Source organism: Scyliorhinus canicula, chromosome 17 (genome assembly GCF_902713615.1).
Source record: "Scyliorhinus canicula chromosome 17, sScyCan1.1, whole genome shotgun sequence".
Classification (NCBI taxonomy): Eukaryota; Metazoa; Chordata; class Chondrichthyes; order Carcharhiniformes; family Scyliorhinidae; genus Scyliorhinus; species Scyliorhinus canicula.
In genome coordinates this window covers 86,046,002-86,071,541 of record NC_052162.1, presented here as the reverse complement: position 1 = coordinate 86,071,541, position 25,540 = coordinate 86,046,002, and the positions used below count along the sequence as shown (strand labels likewise).

Sequence of the window (25,540 nt, the reverse complement as noted above, 5' to 3'; positions counted from 1 at the left end):
AGTGAGAAGTCGGAACTTACATTGTTGGATTACGTGTCAAATTTTAGGGAACGATTAAATAGAGTAGGTGAATTGGCCAGACAACATTTAAAAGTTGCACAAAATGTGATGAAACATGTAGTGGACAAGACATCCAAAGTTCGTAGTTTTGCCAGTGAAGATAGAGTTTTAGTATTGTTACCAGTGGTAGGTGAACCTTTAAAAGCAAGGTTTTGTGGACCTTAGCAGATTGAAAGGAAATTGTGAGGCAAATTATTTGGCAAGAGCGCCAGACAGAAGGAAGACTCACCGACTTTGTCATGTGAATATGCTTAAAAGGTACTTTGAAAGGGAAGGAGAGAAAAAGGTTTTAATGATTCTAACTCAAAGTGATGAAACAAATCCAGATGACTGTGAATTTGACAAACCTCAAATTTGACAAACCTCAAATTAAATTGGAAAATGAGGATGTTCTTAAAAATTGGGATAAATTGTTGAGTTGACTTCCAGAGGAAAAACGGACTGACCTGAAAGAGTTATTGATATCACGTGAGTAAGTTTGTGGAGATAAATTGGGAAGTACTAAAATGGCTATACATGATGTAGATGTGGGAAATGCGGTTCCAATCAAACAACAGGTTAACAAAGAGATTGAGAATATGCTTAAAAATGGCATTTTTGAAGTGATTTGCAGCCAATGGAGCTCACCCATAGTGATGGTACCAAAACCGGACGGTACCCAACGGTTGTGTGTGGACTATAGAAAGGTTAATGCAGTTACAAGAACGGACCCTTATCCTATCCCACGTTTGTAGGATTGCATTGAGAAAGCGGGACAATCAAACTGGATTTACTTAAAGGTTACTGGCAGGTACCTTAGTCCGAAAGGGCGAGGGAGATTTCAGCTTTTGGGACTCCAGATGGTATTTACCAATTCAAAGTTATGCCATTTGGCATGAAAAATGCGCCAGCCACATTTCAACGGTTAACTAACAAAGTAGTTTCAGGATTACCCAATTGTGCGGTATACATGGACGATCTGGTAATTTTCAGCTAGACATGGAAAGAACATTTGAAACATCTGATGGAGTTATTCGATCGACTTCAGGAGGCGGGTTTGGTGGTAAACCTAGCCAAAGTGAATTTGGGAAAGCCCAAGTCACTTTCCTTGGTCATACAATCGGACAGGGTCAAATGGTCCCACGGGATGTGAAAATAAAATTTATGGGGCGGAATTCTCTGACCCCCTGCAGGGTCGGGGTTTCGCCCAGGGCCGGCATAAATCCCGCCCCCGACGTGGCCGGAATTCTCCGCCACCCGGGAATCGGCGGGAGCGGGAATCACACCCCGCCGATTGCTGTTCCCGCCACGGCAATTCTCCGGCCCGCGATGGGCCGAAGACCCGCCGCTGACAGGCCAATCCCGCCGACGTGGTTTAAACCACATCTGGTGCCGGCGGGATTGGCAGCGCGAGCGGGCCCCTGGGGGTCCTGGGTAATCGGGGGGTGCCCCCACGGTGGCCTGGCCCGCGATCGGGGCCGACCGATCGGCGGGCGGGCCAGTGCTGTGGGGGCACACTTTTTCTTCCGCCGCCACCACGGCCTCCACCATGGCGGAGGCAGAATTGACCCCCCCCCCGACCGCGCATGCGCCGGTGGTGACGTCAGTGGCCGCTGACGCCCCGGCGCATGCGCGGACTCACGTCGGCCGGCAAAGGCCTTTCGTCCAGCCCCGATGCCGGTCGGTGGGCGGCAAATGTCGTTGGCGCCGGTTTTGGCGCCAGTCGGCGTAGCAGGAGCCACTCCGGCGCAGGCCTAGCCCCTAAAGGTGCGAAGAATTCCGCACCTTTGGGGAGGCCCAACGCCGGAGTGGTTGGCGCCACTCAGCTACGCGGGACCCCCCCCCTCCCCGCCCTGCCTGGTAGGGGAGAATCCCGGCCATGGAGTTTCCGATACCCTCAACACGGCAGGAAATAATGCGATTTCTTGGTATGAGTGGATTTTACCGGAAATATGTACCGAATTTTCGCAGTGTGGTTGCTCCACTGACGGACTTGCTCAAGAAGCATAACAAATTGCAGAGGACAGTGAGTGTCAACAGGCATTTGACGGCCTGAAGGCTGTGTTAACCAGTGCTCCTGTGTTAGCCATCCCAAATTGTACCAAAGCATTCAAAGTGGCTGTTGATGCGAGTGACGTGGGCGTAGGTGCGGTGCTTGTACAAGATGACGACGAAAGGCTAGAGCGGCCTATTGGATATTTATCAAAGAAATTGAATTCTCACCAGAAAAAGTATTCAACAATTGAGAAGGAGACTTTTAGTTTGTTGCTGACTTTGCAACATTGTTACATTTATGTGACCAGCAATCCGTCTGACACCATTATATATACTGATCATAATCCGTTGACGCTTCTGGAGCGAATATGGAATAACAATGCAAGGCTGTTTCGCTGGAGTTTATTGTTACAACCATTTCATTTAAAAATAGTACATGTGACAGGACGAGAAAACGTGATAGCCGATGCTTTGTCGCAAATGTGATGAACAGAAGCAGTACCAGTTTGAGGAAGAAGAGACTATATTATTATACCTGTTTGTGTGTGTTGTTTTTTGGGGGAAAAATGCATATTTACTGTCTGCATTTCTTAAAGGATAGTGAAAAGGTGAACAATGACACCATCTAGAAGTTTGATTGATTTTTTTTTCTTGGGAGGGGGGTGTCATGCGAGTGTACCTTTAAGAAACAAGTGTTTATAAAATGGGTGTGTATGTAAATATCTGTACTGAGAGTACCTTTAAGAAATGAGTGTTTATTACTGCAGTGATGTCAGAGAGTGAGTGGAGCTGGGCTGTCTGTCAGCTTTTTACTTTCACAGGCTTTTTTCTGCAGGGTGGGTTTGGTTTCATTTTAGTTTTGGAGAAGCTGAAATCACAGCAGGATGTGCATGAATCTCTACAAGCTTATGAATATTCATTTGCGGATTTCAACGTGGTAACTGTTCTCAGTAGTGAATTTAAACCTGATGTGCTTCTGTTAAAAGGTTTTGTTTTGAGTCTTATAGATATTAAAAGGACAGTAAGGATTACTTAGTGTTGTATTCTTTGGGGGTTGTATTTGAATTGATGGTTGCTCAGATGTTCAATGTATGTTTAAAAAGGTTAACTTGAGTTCATAGAATAAACATTGTTTTGCTTTAAAAAATACTTTCCCATTTCTGCTGCACCACACCTGCAGAGTGGGTCGTGTGCTCCCCAAACCACAATATATTAAAAGTTGTGGGTCAGGTGAACTCCATGATACACTTTGGGGTTCTCTAAACCCTGGCCCATAACAATTGCAACATTTTAACATCTGACACAATTGTATAGAAGGACCATATCCATTAAAATTCTTGGACAAATTTAAAACGCAAGACTATTCAAATGGAATTTATTATTACAGCCGTTTAATTAACAAATTCTTCATGTGGCAGGAAGAGAAAATGTGATTGCTAATGCTTTATCACGACTGTAACTTGTGAAGAGACAAAATGAACTATATTTATGTTGATGTTTGCGTGTCTAAAAAATGTAAAATAATATATTGTATTGAATGTATGTAATCTTAAGAAATGTTTAACGTTAAAAGGGTTTTAGAAAAATGAAGCCATCTGTTAACATTGCTGAACCTTTTTTTAAAAGGTGGGAGGTGTGTCGACTGGAAGACTTTGGTAATGGCCACAGATACCAAGGTGAAAGAGTGTTAATGGCAGTCCCCAGAGAGGACAAAAGATGTGAAAGGTCAAACAGCAGAGAAACTAACATCAGAGGATGAACTGTAGGTGTGGGGGGAAGGGAAGGGGAAAGTATGGCGAACCACTGTGCACACCTGTGTTAGGGGATGTAAGGTAGGACCTGTATTACAGGTTCGCCGGTAGCCCCTGCCATCTGGCTCCACCCACTAGGCGCTGTATAAATATGAGTGTCCTCCACTGATCTGCCATTTCGCCAGCTGCAGTAGGAGGCCACACCTCTGACTGCAATAAAGCCACAGTTGTACCCAATCTGAGTCTTTTTGCAGTTGATCGAGCACCAATTTATTGCAGTCAGATTTTCAACGAAATGGATATCAGAATCAAACCAGATCGCCTGCAACTGGATCCGCACTCCCTCGATGCCAGAAAGGACTTTAATCACTGGCTAGCTTCGAGGCTTACATCAACGCTGCGACCTCCACGCCTACGGAGGCTCAGAATATACAGGTCTTGTATTCCAGGATGAGCTCAAGCGTGTTTCCGTTGATCCAAGACGCGCTGAGTTACGCGGAAGTGATGGCACTCCTAAAAATATGCGCAGAAAGCGAACATGATCTTCGCCATGCACATACTCGTCACACGTTCTCAACTCCCTGGTGAGTCCATCGAAGACTTCTGGCGGGCCCTAATCCCACTCGCCCAGGACTGTGACTGTCAGGCCGTTACGGCCACCAAACATTCTAATCTCCTCATGCGCGATGCATTCATAATGGGGATTGCATCGGACCCCATCTGACAATGACTGCTGGAAGGGGCCACACTCAATCTAGCGGAGATAAAAACGGTCGCATCCCGTAATGTCGAGGCCTACCTCCCTCGCCGCGCGGCCCACCCGTCCTACTCCTCCTTGACCCCGCAAACGACACCCCCAGCTGGAGCCCTGCCCAGCCAATACGCCTGCACCGCACGCCGATCCATGCACACCGGGGGTCCCCGCTGCTACTTCTGCGGTCAACAGAAGCACCTCCGCCAATGCTGCCCGGCCCCCGCCACCACTTGCAAGTCCTGTAGCAAAAAGGGCCACTTTGCAGCAGTGTGCCAGGCCCGCGCAGTCGCCGCTATCGCCCCCTCCCCCCTGCCAAACGCACAATGGGTGCCTCCATCTTCTCCCGGGGCCACATGCGGCCAGTGGGCGCCGCCATCTCCTCCCCCTCAGTTCACGTGTGGCCATCTTGCCCAGCACTACCAACGTGCGTCCCATGGGCCCCGCCGTCTTGTCCCACCCCCAGAATTTTGTTCTCCACTGGACCTCCAGACGCCGCCATCTTGTCTTCCCCACAGGGCTGGAACGCCAACTACATCCCACAATCTGGGTCACCAACGCTCTCCATCCGGAACCTCTGACGACCACCCGCAGCTCGCCTCGATGACGCTGGACCACTCGCGTCCACACAACCTGGCCACTGCTTCGACAACGGTGAAAATCAACGGCCACGTGACCTCTTGCCTGCTGGACTCCGGGAGCACCAAAAGATTCATACACCCGGATACGGTAAGGCGCAGCTCCCTCGTGGTTCACCCTGCCAATCAACGGATCTCCCTGGCCTCCGGATCCCACTCTGTCCCAATCCGAGGATTCTGTACGGTAACTCTCTGTAGAATTGCGTAGAATTCAGCGGTTTCCGTCTCTACGTCCTCCCCAACCTCTGCGCTGCACTATTGCTGGGCCTGGATTTCCAGTGTAATCTCCAGAGCCTCACCCTCAAATTCGGCGGGCCTCTACCTCCACTCACTGTTTGCGGCCTCGCGACCCTAAAGGTTGACCCCCCTCCCTCTTTGCCAATCTAACTTCGGATTGCAAACCCATTGCCAACAGGAGCAGACGGTACAGCACCCAGGACAAGGCCTTCATCAGGTCCGAGTTCCAGCGGCTGCTTCGGGAGGGTATCATCGAGGCCAGCAACAGCCCCTGGAGAGCCCAAGTGGTAGTCGTTAAAACTGGGGAGAAACACAGAATGGTCATGTACTACAGCCAGATCATCAATCGGTACATGCAGCTCAACGCGTACCCCCTCCCATGCATATCTGATATGGTCAATCAGATTGCGCAGTACCGGGTCTTCTCAACAATTGACCTGAAATCCGCCTACCACCAGCTCCCCATCCGTAAATTGGACCGTCCATACACTGCCTTCGAGGCGGACAGTCGGCTCTATCACTTTCTTAGGGTTCCCTTCGGCGTCACTAACGGGGTCTCGGTCTTCCAAAGGGAGATAGACCGAATGGTCGAATGGTACGGTTTGCGGGCTTCGTTTCCGTACTTAGATAATGTCACTATCTCCGGCCATGATCAGCAGGACCACGACGCCAACCTCGCTAAACTCCTCCGTACCGCAACTCTTCTCAACCTTACGTATAATAAAGAGAAGTATGTGTTCAGCACGACACGCTTAGCCATCCTCGGCTATGTAGTCCAAAACAGACTTCTGGGGCCCGATCCCGACCGCATGCGTCCCCTCATGGAGCTTCCCCTCCCCCACTGCCCCAAGGCCCTCAAACGCTGCCTAGGGATCTTTTCGTACTACGCCCAGTGGGTCCCAAACTATGCGGACAAGGCCCGTCCACTCATACAGTGCACTCAATTTCCACTCACGGCCGAGGCACAACATGCCTTCGCCCGTATCACAACAGACATAGCCCAGGCTGGGATGCACGCAGTAGACAAGACACTGCCCTTTCAAGTAGAAAGCGACGCTTCAGATGTCGCCCTTGCCGCCGCTCTAAATCAGGCAGGCAGACCAGTGGCATTCTTTTCCCACACCCTTCATGCCTCTGAAATTCGGCACTCATCCGTCAAAAAATAGGCCCAAGGCATCGTTGAAGCTATGCGGCATTGGAGGCATTACCTGGCCAGCAGGAGATTCACTCTCCTCACTGACCAACAGTCGGTAGCCTTCATGTTTAACAACACGCAGCGGGGCAAGATCAAAAATTATAAAATCTTGCGGTGGAGAATCGAGCTCTCCACCTATAATTGCCCCAGCAAACTCAACAAGCCTCCAGACACCCTCTCCCGAGGTACATGTGCCAGCGCACAAGTAGACCAACTCCGGGCCCTGCACGACAGCCTTTGTCACCCAGGGGTCACACGACTGTACCACCTCGTCAAGGCTCGCAACATGCCCTACTCTGTCGAGGAAGTACGGACAGTCACCAGAGTCTGCCAGGTCGGTGCGGAGTGCAAACCGCACTTCTACCGGCCGGACCGTGCGCGCCTAGTGAAGGCTTCCCGCCCCTTTAAACGCCTCAGCGTGGATTTCAAACAGCCCCTCCCCTCCACCAACCACAACACGTATATCCTCAGTGTGGTCGATGAGTACTCCAGATTCCCCTTCGCCATCCCATGCCCCGATATGACGTCTGCCACCGTCATCAAGGCCCTCAACACAATCTTTGCTCTCCGGTTTCCCCGCCTACATCCACAGTGACAGGGGATCCTCATTCATGAGTGATGAGCTGCGTCAGTTCCTGCTCAGCAGGAGTATCGCCTCCAGCAGGACGACCAGCTACAACCCCGGGGAGATGGGCAGGTAGAGAGGGAGAACGGGATGGTTTGGAGGGCCGTCCAGCTGGCCCTACGGTCCAGGAACCTCCCAGCTTCTCGCTGGCAGGAGGTCCTCCTTGATGCACTACACTCTATCCGGTCACTACTGTGCACCACCACAAATTACACACCCCATGAACGTGTTTTTACCTTCCCCAGGAGTCCACATCTGGGGTGTCGCTCCCGACTTGGCTTGCAACTCCAGGACCGGTCCTGCTCCGTAGGCACATCCAACTCCACAAGGAGGACCCCTTGGTGGACAGGGTACACTTGCTCCACGCCAACCCCCAGTATGCCTACGTGGCGCCCCGCCGGCCGCCAAGATAATGTCTCCCTCAGGGACCTGGCACTGTCAGGTTCCAGCCAAACACACTTCCCCACCCATGCACCACCCTCCCCTCCCCTGGCGCTCCCAACATTAACCCCACCAGGTCCATCCCTCCTTCTCCTGCCTACGCAAGGGGACGAAGAAGATTTTGGTACACTCCCGGTGTCATCCGACTACTGGCCAGCACCAGCACCGATGACGGTGACACCAGCACCGCCAGCACTGACATCGCCGCCACCGTTACGTCGCTCCCAGCGAATCGTCAAAGCACCGGATAGACGTTTTTTCCTTCCCCACTCATTTTATAAGACACTGTACATAATTCGTAACATTGTGTATAGTTCCACACCACCCCCGCAGGACTCATTTTTAACAGGGGGTGAATGTGGTGAACCACTGTGAACACCTGTATTAGGGGATGTAAGGTAGAACCTGTACTACAGGTTTGCCGGTTGCCCCTGCCGGCTGGCTCCGCCCACTAGAAGCTGTATAAATATGCGTGTCCTCCATTGATCTGCCATTTCGCCAGCTGCAGTAGGAGGTCACACATCTGACTGCAATAAAGCCACAGTTGTACCCAATCTGGGTCGTTGTGCAACTGATCGTGCATCAGAAAGCAAAGAGGAGAAAGGTGTAGGAAAGGTGGATAAGATTGGGGGGGGGGGGGGAATTAAATGTATATTAAGAAAGAAAGAAATGGTAAAAGACAGTTAAAATGAAATGAAAACAAATGGGTCGAGGTGGGGCTGATCATCTGAAGTTGTTGAATTCGATGTTCAGGCCGGAAGGCTGTGCGTGCCTAACCGGAAGATGAGATGTTGTTCCTCCAGTTTGCGTTGCGCTTCACTGGAACATTGCAGCAGGCCAAGAACAGACATGTGGGCATGGGAGCAGGGTCTTTTGTTAAAATGGCAAGCAACAGGAAGGTCAGGATCCTGAATGCGCACAGACCGAAGATGCTCAGCAAAGCGATCACCCAGTCTGCGTTTGGTCTCTCCGATATAGAGGAGACCACATTGGGAGCAGCGAATGCAGTAGATCAAATTGGAAGAGATGCAAGTGAAACGCTGCTTAATCTGGAATGAGTGTTTTGGGCCTGGAATGTTAAGCATGGAAGACGTAAAGGGGCAGGTGTTACACCTTCTGCGATTGCATGGGAAGGTGCCATGGGTGATGGGAGAGGTACTGGGTATGGTGGAGGAGTGGACCAGATTGTCTCGGAGTGAACGGTCTCTGAGGAATGCTGACAGAGGGAGTGAAGGGAAGATGTGTTTGGTGGTGGCATCACGCTGGAGTTGGTGAAAATGGCGGCGGATTATGCATACGGAGGCTGGTGAGATGAAATGTGAGAACGAGGGGGACTCTATCCTTGTTCTGGCAGGGATTGGAGGGGGCGAGGCTAGTGGCGTGGGAGATGGACCGCACACTGTTGAGGGCTCTGTCCACAACTGTAGGTGGGAAATCATGGTCGAGGAAGAAGGAACACATTTTTTAAGCACCATTTTGGAAAGTGGCATCGTCGGAATAAATGCGACAGAGGAGAAGGAGTTGAGAGAAAGGGATGGAGTCCTTACAGGGTGTAGGGTGTGAAGAGCTGTAGTCCAGATAGCTGTGGGAGTCATTGGGCTTGTAGTGGATATTAGTGGATAGTCTATTGCCAGAAATGGAGACAGAAAGATCAAGGAAGGGAAGGGAAGTGTCTGAGATGGACCAGGTGAAAGTGATGGAGGGGTGGAAACTGGAAGCGAAGTTGATGAATTTTTCCAGGTCTGGACGAGAGCATGACGCGGCACCAAAATAGTCATCAATGTATCGGTAAAGGAGTTGTGGAAGGGGGCCCGGATAGGCCTGGAACAAGGAATGTTCCACATACCCCATAAAAAGGCAAGCGTAGCTAGGACCCATGCGGGTACACATTGCCACACCTTTGATTTGGAGAAAGTGAGATGAGTTAAAGGAGAAGTTGTTGAGAGATAGAACGAGTTCAGCCAGGCGGAGGAGGGTGGTGGTGGATGGGAATTGTCCGGGTCTCTTTTCGAGAAAGAAGCGAAGGGCACTCAGGCCATCCTGGTGTGGGATGGAGGTGTAGAGGGATTGCACATCCATGGTGAATAGAATGCGGTTAGGGCCGGTGAACTGGAAGCTGTCAATATGACGCAGTGCATCAGAGGAATTCCGGATGTAGGTGGGGAGGGAATGGACCAGAGTGAGGATGGAGTCAAGATAAGAGGAAATAAGTTCGGTGGGGCAGGAAAATACTGACACAATGGGCCTGCCGGGACAGTCCTTTTTGTGGATTTTGGGAAGTAGGTAAAAGCCGGCTCTCCGGGGTTGGGGGACAAAGAGGTTGGAAGCCGTAGGGGGAAGGCATCCGGAGGAAATTAGGTCACTAACGGTGTTGGTTCGATGTTCAGTGGTCTGGTCATGGTCCAGGGGGAGGTAAGAGGAAGTATTGGAGAGTTGGCGCTCAGCCAATTACATTTAATATACAATTACATTTAATATACATTTAATTTCCCCCCCCCATCTTATCCACCTTTCCTGCACCTTTCTCCTCTTTGCTTCCCCCTGCCCCTCCCCCCACACCTACAGTTCATCCTCTGATGTTAGTTTCCCTGCTGTTTGACTTTTCACATATTTTGTCCTCTCTGTGGACTGCCATTAACACTCTTTCCCCTTGGTATCTGTGGCAATTAGCACCCAGTTTCCCTGGGTTTCTGTGGCTATGACTCATCTTTCATTCTCACTCCACAGTATAAATATTTCCCACTTTCTCTGTCTGTTAGCTTTGACAGAGTCATCGGACTCGAAACGTTAGCTCTTTTCTCTCCCTGAAGATGCTGCCAGACTTGCTGAGATTCTCCAGCATTTTCCCTTTCGTTTCAGATTCCAGCATCCGCAGTAATTTGCTTTTATCCAGACTTTGGTAATATTGGATTCTAAGCTATTGGTCAATTTAAGGGTTAAAAGCCTGGGGCAAGAATGTGTTTGACTGCAGTGGTCATGTTTGTTTAAAAATAATTCTGTTTTGCAGGGCCTGGGGGCTTTTAGCAGGCAGAAGGTGAAATTAACAAAGGGATGTGTTTTTCAGTCTGGACTACTGGACTGTGGTTTGACTGGAGAAGCCCCTGGGGAGTGAATGTGCTCTGCAGCCTGCAGAGATCATTTGTTCTTCAGCTTGGGGAGCTGAGGGTATTGCTGGGTGGACCCAAAGAAAGCAGAGCCATTTTGAAAGGCTTTACAAAAGTAGTTTTTGGAGAAAGCTTTGGAGAGAGGAGTTGAACTGTGTTCTGACTGATACAACGTCGACAATGCTCCCACAGTAAGATAGACTGAGAGCTGTATGTTTCTTTTCATGTTCATTCGTAAATCGAGTAGGAGTGTTTGAGGGGTAAGCTATTTTGCTCAGGTTTGAAGTTAAAAAGTTAATATTGTATTCATAATAAAGTTTTGCTTTAAAACTAATCAAGCCCTATTTCTTCATGCCACCATTCCTGGAGTGAATCATTCTTTCCGCACAGTCTTAAACAAACAAACTAAAATATTGGTGTTTTGGTCCCAATATCCTAGCCACTGTTGGGGTCTAGTCTGGGATCATAAGAGTAGATATTTGCTGCTGAAAAAGGCTGCCAAAAAGAGTCCTGGATGATATTGAGCTTCTTGACTGATCTAGAAGATACATACATGGCGAGTATTTCCATCACACTCCTGACATGTGTTGGAAATACAAGGGAGAAATGCTTTTCGCGCTTCTCCAGACATATTTTCTACAAATTACTTCTTAATTGTCATGAGTTTTAATCATTACCAAGGGAAAAAAATTCTCTTACTGGGTATTTTATTGATGGCTCTTTGTCCTGGTCTTGCCCACCATGGGCTGGGTTCTCCACCACCCGTCCCATTTGAGGAGGGCCCGTTGCAGCAGGGAATAGAAGGTCAGGGAAAAACCTCCTTGGCACCTCCTCCTCCTCAGAGAGGAGGGGGAAGCTGCAGCAGTGGAGCGGCCAGCAGCAGAGCTACCAGCAGAGGAATGACCAGCAGAGGACCGGGCTGCAGAGCACCTTGCTGTCGAGGACCGGGCTGCAGAGCACCTTGCTGTCGAGGACCGGGCTGCAGAGCACCTTGCTGCAGAGGACCGGGCTGCAGAGCACCTTGCTGTCGAGGACCGGGCTGCAGAGCACCTTGCTGTCGAGGACCGGGCTGCAGAGCACCTTGCTGCAGAGCACCTTGCTGCAGAGGAACGGGCTACAGAGGACCGGGCTGTAGAGGGGCAGGTGGCGACTGCACAGCCTGAACAGCCAGCCGCCCAACAGGCCGAGGAGGAGGTGCCAAGGAGACGCTGCATGAGGCCTTGTGTGTACCGGCAGCGCCTGTCATTTGAGGACCTGCCGGACTGGGCTGATACTCCGGCTCAGCAGAGAGACAATGCGACACATCTGCCACATGATGGCACACGTGGCACCGCAGGGGGAGGAAACCCACTCTCAGCGGCCGTCAAGGTGATGATCGCCCTGAACTTCTACGTGACAACGATCTTCCAGTAGCCGAGTGAGGACCTGTCCAGGATCTCACAGACCTCGCCGCACAGGGGCATCCATGGCGTCACGGAGGCCTTATACGTTCAGGCGGATCATTACTTCCATTTCCATGTGGACCGAGCCCACCAGGATGCCCGTGCAGAGGAGTTTGCTTCCATCGCCATCATGCCCTGGGTCCAGGGGGTGATAGATGGGATGCATGTCGCCCTATGGGCAACAGCGAATAACAGGCCAGTCTACACTAATCGAAGGGGGAACGACTCAATGAACATCCAGCTGATCTGTGACCATCAGCTGCGCATTGTGCACCTCTGCGCCCGATACCCGGGTGGTGTGCACGGCTCCTTCACCCTGGCACACTCGGTGATTCATGATATGTTCGAGGTGCACCCCCACAAACTGAGTGGTTGGCGGCTGGGCGATGGGGGTTTACTCGCTGCTGATGCCACCAATCTGGACATGGCGAGCCTCTACAACGACGCCCATACAGTGAACAGGAGTGTGATCGAGCGGTACTTCACCAAGCTGAAGATGCTTCAGGTGCCTGGACATCTCTGGAAGGGCCCTCCAGTATGATACTGAGAGGATTGCCCGCATCATGGTGATCTGCTACATCCTCCACAATATTGCGCAGCACAGGGAAGATGTGCTGGAGGAGGAGGATGAGGAGGACGTGCATGCCTCGTCTGACACGGAGAATGCAGGGGAGGCGGACGATGAGCAGCACATGGGGCCCGGACAGGCAGAGGAGGCAGCATGATGTCATCACCAGGGCTAACGCGCACCGGACACTGTGATCACCTCAAGGTTCACCAACAAGGAGGGAGGGGGTGGAGAGGAGGGGCAGGGTTGCTGGCCAGAGGCACAGACACCACATCCCAGACCCACACCCTCTCACCTCCCACACAGCCAAACCGCCCGCTTGCTCAACCCTCCGTTATATACACCTGCGGGGCAACGAGCTGAGGGCCCTGGGGGTTGGCAGTGACAGCTGACCGGGTCCCTGGGAAGGAGGATGACGACAACCCGCTCTGCGATGAGCTCTGGTGGTCCACATCGTATTACAATGTCTGACTCATGCCCACAGTAGCACCTTCCACCTGGGTGATCCGTACATGCAAGCTGGCCAGTCATCACACGGTCCTGTCGAATCCCTGGGGTGGGGGACAGGGGGTGGGGAGGGGAAGCATGGTCCTCCCACAGAGCCTGCACTGGTTCCCCCGCCGCACAGCCCCCCCCCCCCCCCCCCCCCCCCAACCCTCCGGCCAGTCTGGACCAGCTCACATCAATACCCATCAAACTGAGCACCGGCAGGTTTTAACCGTGTTAACAGATGTTTATTGCATGGAAATATATACACAGTCTGTGCCCTAGCACCCATAACACAACTGTGCCCTGCACCCGTACTTAACTGGTGTCTAACTTTCTTGCCTTACATGCCCTAACACTACGCCTAGGTGTAGCCACCTGGGGTGACCACTGCCCAACAGAAAATGGAAGATTACAAGGAATGCAGGGAAAATGGGCATGTTGCAAAAGCAAGCAGCTTGCAAAGCGCTTGTGTATTCTGACTACTGCAGAAACCAGTTCTGACTGCTGCAAAAACCTGACAGCACTGTGAAAAGAACAAGTTAACATACTACTGAGGCCATACCGGGTGATCCCCAGGTACAATGGAAACAAGTTAACACAAATCGATACATTAAATGGAAGGCCAGACTTCTCGGCGCCAAAAGAAGTCCAAAACAATAAGTCCCAAGAACCGCCCAGTGATCGAGGTACTGCCCCATTATTGGGGAATTCAAATCAATCGATTGGGAAGAGACCCAATCGATTGCAAGTGTATAGAGGGTCCGCCCAGGTGGGCGCGAGACTCTGAGAGAGGTATAAGACAGAGACCCCGACCCCAGCTCTCTCTCTCTGCCAGCCTCTCCTTGACCAGCCAGCCATCCCAGCAGAACACCGTTGCAGCAGAAGAACCTTGAGGAGGAGAGGTCTGGACAGTAGCCGCCAACATGTAAGTGTCACAACGCACGCTACGAGAGTAGACACTCCTGACCTCCTTTAGTCCATAACTACTGGAAGCCTGCGGACCCAGGGCAAAGCTAGAGGCCATTGTTCCCTGATCCGACAGTCCCCTTACCCAGATAAGTATCTGGCCTATTAGTGGTAGGATTAGCCTAGTCTTATAAATTTATATGCATGATTAGTAGATTACTGTAATATAATAAACGTGTCTTGTTTGAACTTACTAACTGGTGTATGGATTTATTGCTTTAAACTTGAACTTGAAACTTGTTGCGGTATCTTAACGATACCTGGCGACTCCACAGCTAAGGAACGAAACAGAGACAAATTGAGTGTTAAGCACACTCACCCAGAACGAGCAACATAGGTGATTCCCCAGACGGTACCTAATGGATGGAGGCGGCCTGCTGTGACTCCTGCCCTGTGAAAAGAGTCCCCCTTGGCGCATATCTCCTGGGGTGACCCGACCTGGATGGGCCTGACGCTGCTCGGGTGTCACGGGTGGCGTTGTGCCGACCTGTTCTGCTCGCTGCCCACCAGATGCACCAGGGACAAGAGGAGGAGAGTCCAAGGTGCTGCGGTGTTCCAGGACCTCCCCTGTGGTAGTCAACAGGACGGGCCCCATCACTTCCTCCTACCTCGGTGTGCCCAATGGCCACTGGGCTACTCCATTGGACGGGAGTGCGATCGGAGCCATTCCCACCTCCCTCTGGGACTGGGCCAACTCGCCCATTGTCTGCGCAATGCTGTCCAGCGCCTGGGCAATGCCACCGATGTGACTGGACCATGCTGATGAGCGCCACTGCAATGTCCAGGCGGCTCTGGCACATGGCTGCCTGTGAGATGGCAGCCCTGTCCTGGGTCTCGGCCTGCACAGAATGCCCCAGGCCTTGGATACAGTGATCCATAGCCACAACCGTTGCCCCCCAATGCCTCCACTGCGGACGCCACCCGTTTGGGGTCGGCCTGGGTGGCACGAATAACCGGCGCCACCTCCTGCTCCTGCAAGCGGATGGACTCCTCCCCCTGCTTCTGCAGGTGCTGGATGCCTGCCATCATCCCCTCTTGTGGTCCTTGGGGCTGCATCTGCACTGTGGCTGGGACTGGACGTTGCACAAGCCCGGGACTCGTCTGGGCGGCAGCTGGTTCCTGGGGCCGGCCTGCCCTCCGAGCGTCTGGCCCCTTTCCACCTGCTGTACTGGATGCGATGTGTGGTGCGCACCAGATAATGTTGCAGGAGCCTCTTCACTAATGTGCCCAACCGAGGTGATAGTCTTTGAGATGGTGGAGGGTGTTGGAGGCAGCTGTGACGGAACGTCAGTGTCATCCTCTGACCCGGGCTCCAGGGCGTCCTGAGTCTTGGCAGAGGACTGATGCCCGGGCTGCTCTCCCCGTCAGTGCTCGGCTGAACGTGGGGCACCGGCTCTGGCACTGGCTGGAGGCGGGGTAGCTCCGGATGGACCGGCTCCGTCCCCGGCAGGTCCTGTAAGACACAAGATGGCATGTATGATTATACAGCTGGCCAGGAGGGTAGGGGGGGTGCGGTGTTGAGGGGCATGAGGGGGCTGAGGGAGGTGATGGATGAGGGGGGTGATGGATGAGGGGGGTGGGCTGAGGTGGGTGAAGGAGGTGCGGATTGAGGGGGTGAGGAGGTTGTGGGGGTGGGGGGGGGGGGGTGTCATGGGGATCCGCAACTAAGCAGGTCCTACTTCCTCGCCCACCGCCGAACCACCTCGGTGACCTCCCTTACCTACGGGCCGCCGACTGCATCCAGTGCCCTTTGCATGGGCATGGTGAGTGGCCGCAGTTCTGGGTGTCCCCCTCCGGTATTCTCCCGCTCATGGAGGTTGTGCGCTGCCTTCTCCTGCGGGGGGTGGGGGTACACATACAACACCGTTAGACCCTTCAAAGCATGCAGCCCAGGGGTTGGGTAGTTTCTGGCCTCAGTGACCGGGGCACCAGGCCATGGAGGCTGGCATGGCTGCTGGCATGTGGGGCAGGGTGGGGGTTCGGCTGGCCCCTGGGGGTGGAAGGGCCGGATTACCAGTGTGGGGTACAGGATCACCCTTCTCTCCTCCACGGCGTCCATGAGGGTATCCAGCTCAGCATCTCTGAACCGTGGCCTGCTCTCCTTCCAGCCATCTTGTTGATTGGGACGGTGTGGGGGGGCAGGGGGGGAAGGATCGTTTAAGTGCGGCTGCGGTGTGTGAGCCTCATGTGCGCCAATCACAGACAGAGCCAATCCAGGCCTATTTTCTATGGAATTGATTGTGTTCCACGTGGCGATGGTGTTCGCCCATTTAAAGTAGCTGAATCGGTGCAGCTGTTGTGCCATTTTTCTGTCGTAAACCACCACGGTTCCCACACCGGCGTCAGCAATTAAGACTCAAAATCGGAGAATCCAGCCCATAGTCTCCTGAACTGAGAATCCAGCCCTGTCTCTTCGACTCCCCTATAAAATCTTTTCATAATCTTCATGACCTCTATTGGGTCAACCCCCAGTCTCCTCTTGTCTCGGGCAAAAAAGCCCCTTTCTGGCAGTGCAAACTGCTGGTTCTGGTATCATCCTTGTAAAACATTTTGCAGTTATCCAGTGGCTCGATATCATGCACTAAAAATTAAAACCAGGATCATCCACAAACTATCGTAGCATTCACACACAACTCTTTTTATGAACACTGTTTTAGTGCTGAGTGAACTCGGACTTAATGTCACTTTCTGCTACTGCAATATATTATTGATGGAATGAAGCAGTGTAGTTGCCCAGACTGGCACACGCGCCTAATGCATCTGATTCTGTCTGAATACAATAACATTTATAATCTCTGAAAAGTGGCAGACAACATGGTACACATTAACAGAAGTATCAGGATTGAGAAGTGTTGATTAAAACTTAAATTATGCAGCAATTAATTGCATTAAAAACCCCAGCGTCCTCCCAGCTATAGTCAATCATTCATATATGTGCAACTCTAGACATTTTGCATAAAAAGCATTTGATTGATGGGAGAATTGCACTGTTGTCAAAGGCACCACAGGCAATGAACAAATCTCAATGAAGCAGGTTCTACGTATTGCTGACAAAAATGCTAAAGATTGCACCAAAAAACAGACAAGTATTGATATCTTTAAGACGTACGTGACATTTTAATATGTTAAAAGATAACAATTTTACATTCATAATGAATTAAGAAATGTCTATGATGCTTTATTGTTTGAACATTTATGACCACAATGGAATACTTATGACCACAATGGCCAGGGGTTATCAACAGACATAATGAAAACTTTACAAAACATTGTCCACAAAACCCTGACAAAACCTACCAACTAATTTCTCAGCATTTAAACTTCATGTCCTCCAATCCATTACATTAACAAGAACTTGCAAGAAATACTCTGTCCAATTTTCACTGAGAGCCAATCCATTAGAGTGGTCCGCTGGAAATTGATAGCTTAAAAAAAATATTTTTCCAATTAATAGGCAATTTAACGTGGCCAATCCACCAACCCTGCACATCTTTGGGTTGTAGGAGAGAGACCTACGCAGAAATAGGGACAATGTGCAAACTCCACATGGACAGTGATTGTGTCCAGGGTCCATGGACATGATGGGGATCGAACCTGGGTCCTCATTTTCAGTGCAGTGATACCCATGGTGTCTATCTTTCGCATGTACATAGCAGTTTTTAGGATGTGTGGAGCATATAACATCAATATATTAATGACAAATTATATATTTAAACAACTATATTAGGGTTAAACATAAGATAATTTATTTAGCAATTAAATTTGACATCACTGAGGCAGTAGGTCTGAATAATATTTCTGTTCGAAATGTGGTTAATAGCTTGACTGAGGATGACACACCTTCTAAAGGTGTTATTAAAAAAGACATCTAGTGCAAAAGTAAAATGGGGGACAAAAATGACTTGCATTGGTGTTTTGTGCCTCTTGCTGTTTCTTACTTCCAGACAGATGAATTCTACACCTTGCTTTTCTGAGTTAAGATAATTTCCCTCCATTATACTGAATCCCTTGGTTTATTATCAGGGCTTTATCTAATCCCTTTCCATTTTTCCTCTCTTTCAAATGTACATTTTTCTGGAATATTTAGTTCCTTGTCTTGGTCACTTTGCAACCACATTACTGTAAGATTAGATCAAATGCATTAATTTCTACCTGCACTATTAATTCACCTCTTTTGTTGTGAAAGCTTCACACATTCTGACATTGTGTCTTAATATTTAGCTTTTTCTTCTATTTTCCACCAATGCCATATTACCTTTTTTAAGCTCTTCCTCGTCAAATCTTTTTTACTCAAATCACTGCTCTGATCCAGAGCCCTGATATTTTTCTTGCTGTGTTCAAATTTTCCATTCCTGAATTGTCCTACCTCCTTCCTGCAGAGATCCACTGTCCGCATAAGCAATAATGGCAGCTCACTACCAACTCTTACAAACAGCAATATGATACTCACCTGATAATCTGTTTAAGTTCTTGGTTGAGGCATAATTGTTGACCAGGGAGAATTCCCTTACTCTTTCAATACATTTCCATCCTTTACACCCATCTGAGTGTGCAGATTTGGCTTGAGTATTATTCAAAGGATGGCACCTCCAACACTGCACTGATTCAATACTGTGCTCATGTGCTGCCTTTCTCTTGAGCTTTTAACCTATTCCCAAATAGAAAAACACCGTGCAGATTGAAAGAGTCCTGCCTGTTTACTTCCTTTGTTCCCATTTACTTTCTTTTCTTATTTTTGGTCCGTGGACCCACAATCAGAATGTTTCTTTAAGCAGAAGAGTACTTGCCAGTTCAGTGTGTTCCTAGGCTTTGCATTTTGGAGAGAAGAAACAGAGTAATGGCGCTGGGTGAAGTTTTGGAGGAAGTCGAAATTGGCTAACTGGCAACCGGCGGGTTGCCCTGTAGGTAACAGCACCTCAAGCACAAATCTGGTGTTCTTGTTTAATAAGGGGATTGCTTGATTAATAAGGGGATCAGGGGTTATGGGGAGAAGGCTTAATTCTCCACCTATATCTATGGTCTGAGAGAGTGTCAGACTAGACTAGGTACTCCTAATCCCTAGACTGGGCCTTGTATCCAAGACCTTTTCATTCAGAGGCAAGAGTGCAACCCACTGAAAAACAGCAGATATGAATGTGACAGACTGCCTTTTCACTCAAGTGATGTGCCTGGGAAATTACAAATTCTACTTTTCATAGACTTAGCAATTTTAACAAAAACAACCTTGTTGTTATATAGAAGCAATGTTTCAATAAATCAGCTCATTGTGCAAAAATATTGGAAGTCTTGTAAAACAAAAGCATCCCTGGGTATTTCCAATCCCCAGGTATTCAGTTAAACACCAGCGAGAAGGTGCAAAATGGTGAGGTGAAGGTGAGGACCTAACCCCAGCTCCGAGAGAATGCGTGATAAATATTTCATGATGTTGGAACTGAATTTAATTTTTGAAAGATGCAACCAGCGGATGTGATGAACGGCAGGCCGAAACCAAAGGGATTAAAAATTAATCCAGTAAAAAAATGCCATCGCACAAACAATTGCGAGAATATGGTTTGCACAGTCTCAGCAGGCCATGTGTGCAGAATTAATTGAGATTTCTAGAAAGGAAGTTAAGACAGGAGATTCAGACATATGGGGAAACAGCAGGGGGGTTCTGATTAAAACAACAACAATTTATATTTACATTTCACCTTGGACGTGTAAAATATTCCAAGGTGCTTCACAGAACTATCATCAAACAAATTATGACGCGGAGCCACGTGACTTATTAGGTCAGGTGACCAAAAACCTGGGAAGAAGTCTGACAACACCAGGTTAAAGTCCAAAAGGTCATGAAGGAGCTACTCTCCGAAAGCTAGTGATTCCAAACAAAGCTGTTGGATATTGACCTGGTGTTGTAAGACTTCTTACTGTGCCAGTCAAACCCTGGCATCTCCACATCAAAAACCTGGTAAAAGAGATAGCTCTTAAGTCACGTCCTAAAAGAGGAATATGAGCTGGAGAAGAGGAAAGCTGGAGAGGAAGTGTATTCTCGATCCCGGGGCCGAAGGCAGCTGAAGGCGCAGTCATCAATGACCAAGCAATTAAAATGAAGAATGCTTTAAAAGGCCAGGATTAGAGAAGCACAGATATCCTGGAAGGCTGAGGGGATTAATAGAGATAGGAATACAGACATAGTCAGTAAAAAATGAGAGCTAATTAAATGGTGCAGCAGGCTCAAGGGGCTGAAAGGCCGACAGCTGATCTTACTTTCAGCCTCCAATACTAACGACAAGCTGTTTACAGTCTGAATTTATTTTGTAATTGTAATAACCTAAAATCAAAATGGACAGTCAGGTGGATATTTCTAGGACGGCGGAAGCAGTTATTTGTTAAAAGAGTTGTTGGAAGTATAAAGAGCAGTTGACCTGTAGGCGGTCCACAGTACTGTACTAGTCGCAGGCAGGCTCTGTTCTAAGCTGATTAAAACCTCGGTTTGCTTCTACTCGTGTCTTTGAGTGAATTGATGGTCGCATCAAGGGCAAAAACTAGTTTTATCTTCACAACACAATCCAGGAAGTTCATCAGCCAATGACAGCAATGACAGAGCGGCACAGTGGTCACCATTGCTGCCTCACAGCGCCAGGGACTCAGATCGATTCCAGCCTTGGGTGACCGTCTGTGTTCTCATGTTCTCCTGGTGTCTGTGTGGAATTCCTCTGGGTGCACCAGCTTCCTCCCACTGCCCAAAAATGTGCCGGTTGTGGATTGGCCATCATCGATGCACGGGGTTACGATGATAGGGCGGGGGAGTGGGCCGAGATAGAGTGTTCTTTGGAAGGGTCAGTGCAGACTCGATAGGCCGAATGGCCTCCTTCTGAACTGTAGGGAGTCTATGGTATTCGTATTCTGGGATTTGCTTGTTCATTCCAATTCACACACTTATCTGATCACAAATGCTTGTGTTTCTGGGTAGTTCATTTCTGTTCAACCTCAAATAACAACCTTCACTAATTGAGTAAAATGACAGGCGTTGGCTACAGCTAAACATCTTCAACTCACTCGACTACAAATATTAAGTTCAGGCAATATCCACACGCTGCACGGATCACTAAATTATTTCACTCTTAAGAAATAATCGTTTTACCAAGGGAATTGGTCGAATACTTGAAAATTAATACAGCAACTGTAATGCTGGTGAGGAAAGAGTAGCCAAGTGAAAATTATTGGGCAGCTCTTCCCAAGAGCTGGCACAGAAACTGTGGGCTAAAAAGCCTATTTCTGTGCTCTATGATATGATAATTAATGTAGAATTTAATGCGTCACTACTTAAACCCATTCATCCTCAGCACGTTTGGAATCCACGTTGCACAATTCAAGTATTATCATAGAATGTACAGTGCAGAAGGAGGCTATTCGGCCCATCGAGTCTGCACCGGCCCTTGGAAAGAGCACCCTACATAAGCCCACCCACCCTATCCCAGTAACCCTACCCAACCCAAACTTTTTGGACACTAAGGGGAATTTAGCATGGTTAATCCACCTAACCTGCACATTTTTAGACTGGGAGGAAACCGGAGCACCTAGAGGAAACCCACGCAGACACAGGGAGAAAGTGCAAACTCTGCACAGGCAGTGACCCAAGCCGGGAATCGAACTTGGGGCTCAGGAGCTGTGAAACAACTGTGCTAACCACTATGCTACCATGCCCCCCCCCCCCCCATAAATCAATAATTCCTCAATTGTTGCCATCGGAGTAGGGGATGTTGGGGCAAGAGGGGAGGCTAGGGGATATGTAGAGTGGCAGGTAGTGTTCAGGAAGCAGGCAGGCTGCAGAAGGACTTGGAGGGGGTAGGAGAGTGGGCAAAGAAGTGGCAGATTGAATGCAATGTGGAAAAGTGTGAAGTTATGCACTTTGGTAGGAAGAATAGAGGCATAGACTATTTTCTAAATGGAGAAACGCTTGGGAAATCTGAAGCACAAAGGGACTTTGGAGTCCTAGGGCGAAATTCTCCGACCCCCAGCAGGATCGGAGAATCGCCCGGGGCTGCCGAAAATCCCGCCGTGGCAGAAATTCACCGCCACCCGGGAATTGGCAGGGGCGGGAATCACGCCCCGCCGATCGGCATGACGTCCGCGCCGATCAGCAAGGCCCCTGCGGCGATTCTCCGGCCCGCGATGGGCCGAAGTCGTGCCGCTGGGAGGCCTGTCCCGCTGCCGTGGTTTGAACCACCTCTGGTGGCGGTGGGATCAGCGGCGCGAGCGGGCCCCCTGGGTCCTGGGGGGTCACGTGGCGATTGGACCCCGGGGAGCGCCCCACGGTGGCCAGGCCCGCGATCGGTGCCCATCGATCGGAGGGCGGGCCAGTGCCGTGGGGGCACTCTTTCTCTTCCGCCACCGCCACGGCCTCCACCATGGCGGAGGCAGAAGAGAATCCCCCAGCACGCATGCGCCGGTGGTGACGTCAGCAGCAGCTGATGCTGACGTCACCACCGGCTCATGCGCGAACCGGTGAAGGCCTTTCGGCCACCCCCGGCGCCGGGCGGCGGGCCTGAAAGGCCGCTGGTGCCGGTTTTGGCACCAGTTGGCGTGGTGCCAACCGCTCCGGCGCGGGCCTAGCCACCAAAGGTGTGGAGAATTCCACACCTTTGGGGAGGCCTGACGCCGGAGTGGTTGACGCCACTCCCCTACGCCGGGACCCCCCACCCCGCCGGGTAGGGGGGAAGGCCGCCCCTGGTTCAAGTTCAAGGTTAACATACAGGTTCAGTCAGCAGTTAGGAAGGCAAACGTAATGTTAGCATTCATTTCAAGAGAGCTGGAAAAGAAGATCAAGGACGTATTTCTGAGGCTGTATAAGGCTCTGGTCACACTCCATTTGGAGTATTGTGAGTAGTTTTGGGCCTCGTATCTAAGGGTGTGCTGGCCTTGGAAAGGTCTAGAGGAGGTTCACAAGAATAATCCCCGGAATGGAGGGCTTGTCATATGAGGAGCGCTTGAGGACTCTGGGTCTGTATTTGATGGAGTTTAGAAGGATGAGGGGGAATTTTATTGAAACTTACATAATACTCAGAGGCGCAGATAGAGACGATGTTTCCACTAATTCGAAAGGCTAGAACTCGAGGGCACAGCATCAGACTGAAAGGACAATCCTTTAAAACTGAGATAAGGAGGAATTTCTTCAGCTAGAGGATGGTGAATCTGTGGAACTCTTTGCAGCAGAAGGCTGTGGAGGCCAAATCACTGAGTGTCTTTAAGACAGAGATAGATAGGTTATTGATTAATAAGAATTAATATGAGGAGAAGGCAGGAGAATGGGGATAAGAAACACATCATCCATGATTGAATGGCAGAGCAGACTCAATGGGCCGAATGGCCTAATTCTACTCCTCTCGGTGGTGCAGTGGGTTAGCCCTGTCGCCTCACGGCGCCGAGGTCCCAGGTTCAATCCCGGCTCTGGGTCACTGTCTGTGTGGAGTTTGCACATTCTCCCCGTGTTTGCGTGGGTTTCGCTCCCACAACCCAAAGATGTGCAGGGTAGGTGGATTGGCCACACTAAATTGCCCCTTAATTGGAAAAAATAATTGGATACTCTAAATTTAAAAAAAAAAAATTCTACTCCTCTGTCTTATGGTCTTCTGGTCTTACTAATTTGGCACACTTCCCAGGCCTGCCCCCAGGACTCCACGCTAACTTTGGAAAGACAGTGCCAGCTAGCCACATGAAAACCATGACAGGTGCAGAAAACATAACTCACTGACTTCAAATTAAAATGCAAACAAGACAACAAATAGGAAAAGGTGATGATTGACCTACAGAAATCAGAGGTCACCCCACTTTCAGACCCCCCACCCCCCCCCCCACACACACACACATCTCTTCCTCGAAGCCCGATTTGGCGAATCTAATTTGAAAATCTGTGCTCAAAAAAGAGAGAATTTGAATCTGTTCTGTATCCTAAACAATTTCAGTCCCTCCTTGGATCAAATTACAAAATTATAATTCACGGAATTGAAAGAATAGCTATGTTTTCTCTTTTTTTAAACAAATACAGCTTTATTTCCTCTCTTGAAAATGTCAAACAAGAAATAAACGATTCCTTGAATTGTATTACAATGCCCAAAGCTAAACTAGCTGCGAGCTCCCACAAAGATCATTAAACTGTTGTACATATTTAACTATCGCAAATCAGTCAATGGGCAGATTTTAAGGATGTGTATGGAACAATGGTGATATTGGACAGACATTGGGGAGAGCTCTCTCAGATTTAAAAAAAACCCCACAAATCTCAAGGAGATAGCTTGGGTTGCATTCTTAGGCTGAACTGTGACAACAGGGACCTGTGTACATGCATCGACAAAGTAAGGTGAAGCTGTCAGTTTTTGCTGGACCCCGGGTAATCGGCTCTTGGGAACACAAGATGGGGAGAATGAACCAAGGAAGCTCCCTACAGACCTGTCTCTGAGGCGGTTCTAATAAAGGAGAGTGTTTAGCACACGAGAGAGGTTCCCCGTGCCCTTACCTATCTTGGCCAGCGATGCTAACATGATCCATAGTGTTATCTCGAAGGGGACCTGGACGTGATGATAATCCAGGGAGAAGATCTTCAGCCTGTCGGTGGATGTCGTCTGGTTGTCCTCGTGCTCCAGGCTCCAGACCGGTTGAATTGCTTTGGACTCGGGCTGACGGCTGGAGGTGACCGGATTCCAGTGCAGGCTCTCATTATTGCTCCGCCCGGCTGCTTTCGGGGAGTCCCAGACCGTCTCGGCGAACAGCGAGCCCCCTGCTAAAAGTTCAAACAATAAAAAGATGCCAATCCACATACTGCAACGGGACATGATGAGCAGAGCCATTGAACAGCCTGTGCTCACTCTCCACCGCACCCTTTAAAAGTGAGCTGGAGACTGAGGCTCTAGCGGGCTGCTTTATATTTAAAGCTGAAATGTCTCCTTTTTTTTTCTTTCCAAAGGTGCATGGTTTTATTTTAATTCCGATCCTCCCCACGCCAACGGGTTGGTTTTACGCTGGGGTCGAGTTCCAAGACGGCACCATGCCTGGCATCCAGCTGTGAGTCCAGACTTTGCAGGAATTGAAGGTCATTCGACCAGGGGGGTGGGTCTCTCGCAGCTCATCCTTATTCTATCTTCTCACTAACATATCCTCACTCCCAAACCCGCCAGCTTTGTTACCTAGAAGGACCAGTTCAGCAGACTCATGGGGCGCCACCTGAGGACCTGCTGAGTTTGTCCACCATTTTGTTTTACACCGCCACCTCTTAAAAGTCCCCCTCCGAGGCCCGCGCCACCCTGACTACCATCGTCCT

At 49.9% G+C, this 25,540-nt stretch overlaps 1 protein-coding gene across 1 annotated transcript in view; it reads right to left on the bottom strand.

The window, feature by feature from the left end:
• Positions 1-25,329, bottom strand: part of LOC119952125 (sodium/hydrogen exchanger 2-like) — a 230,432-nt gene extending 205,103 nt beyond the window's left edge. The window contains exon 1 of the mRNA XM_038775699.1: positions 24,740-25,329. Within this exon, the coding sequence (XP_038631627.1) occupies positions 24,740-25,070 (331 nt within the window). The 5' untranslated portion in view covers positions 25,071-25,329. The remainder of the gene's footprint in view (positions 1-24,739) is intronic.
• Positions 25,330-25,540: the final 211 nt, after the last annotated feature.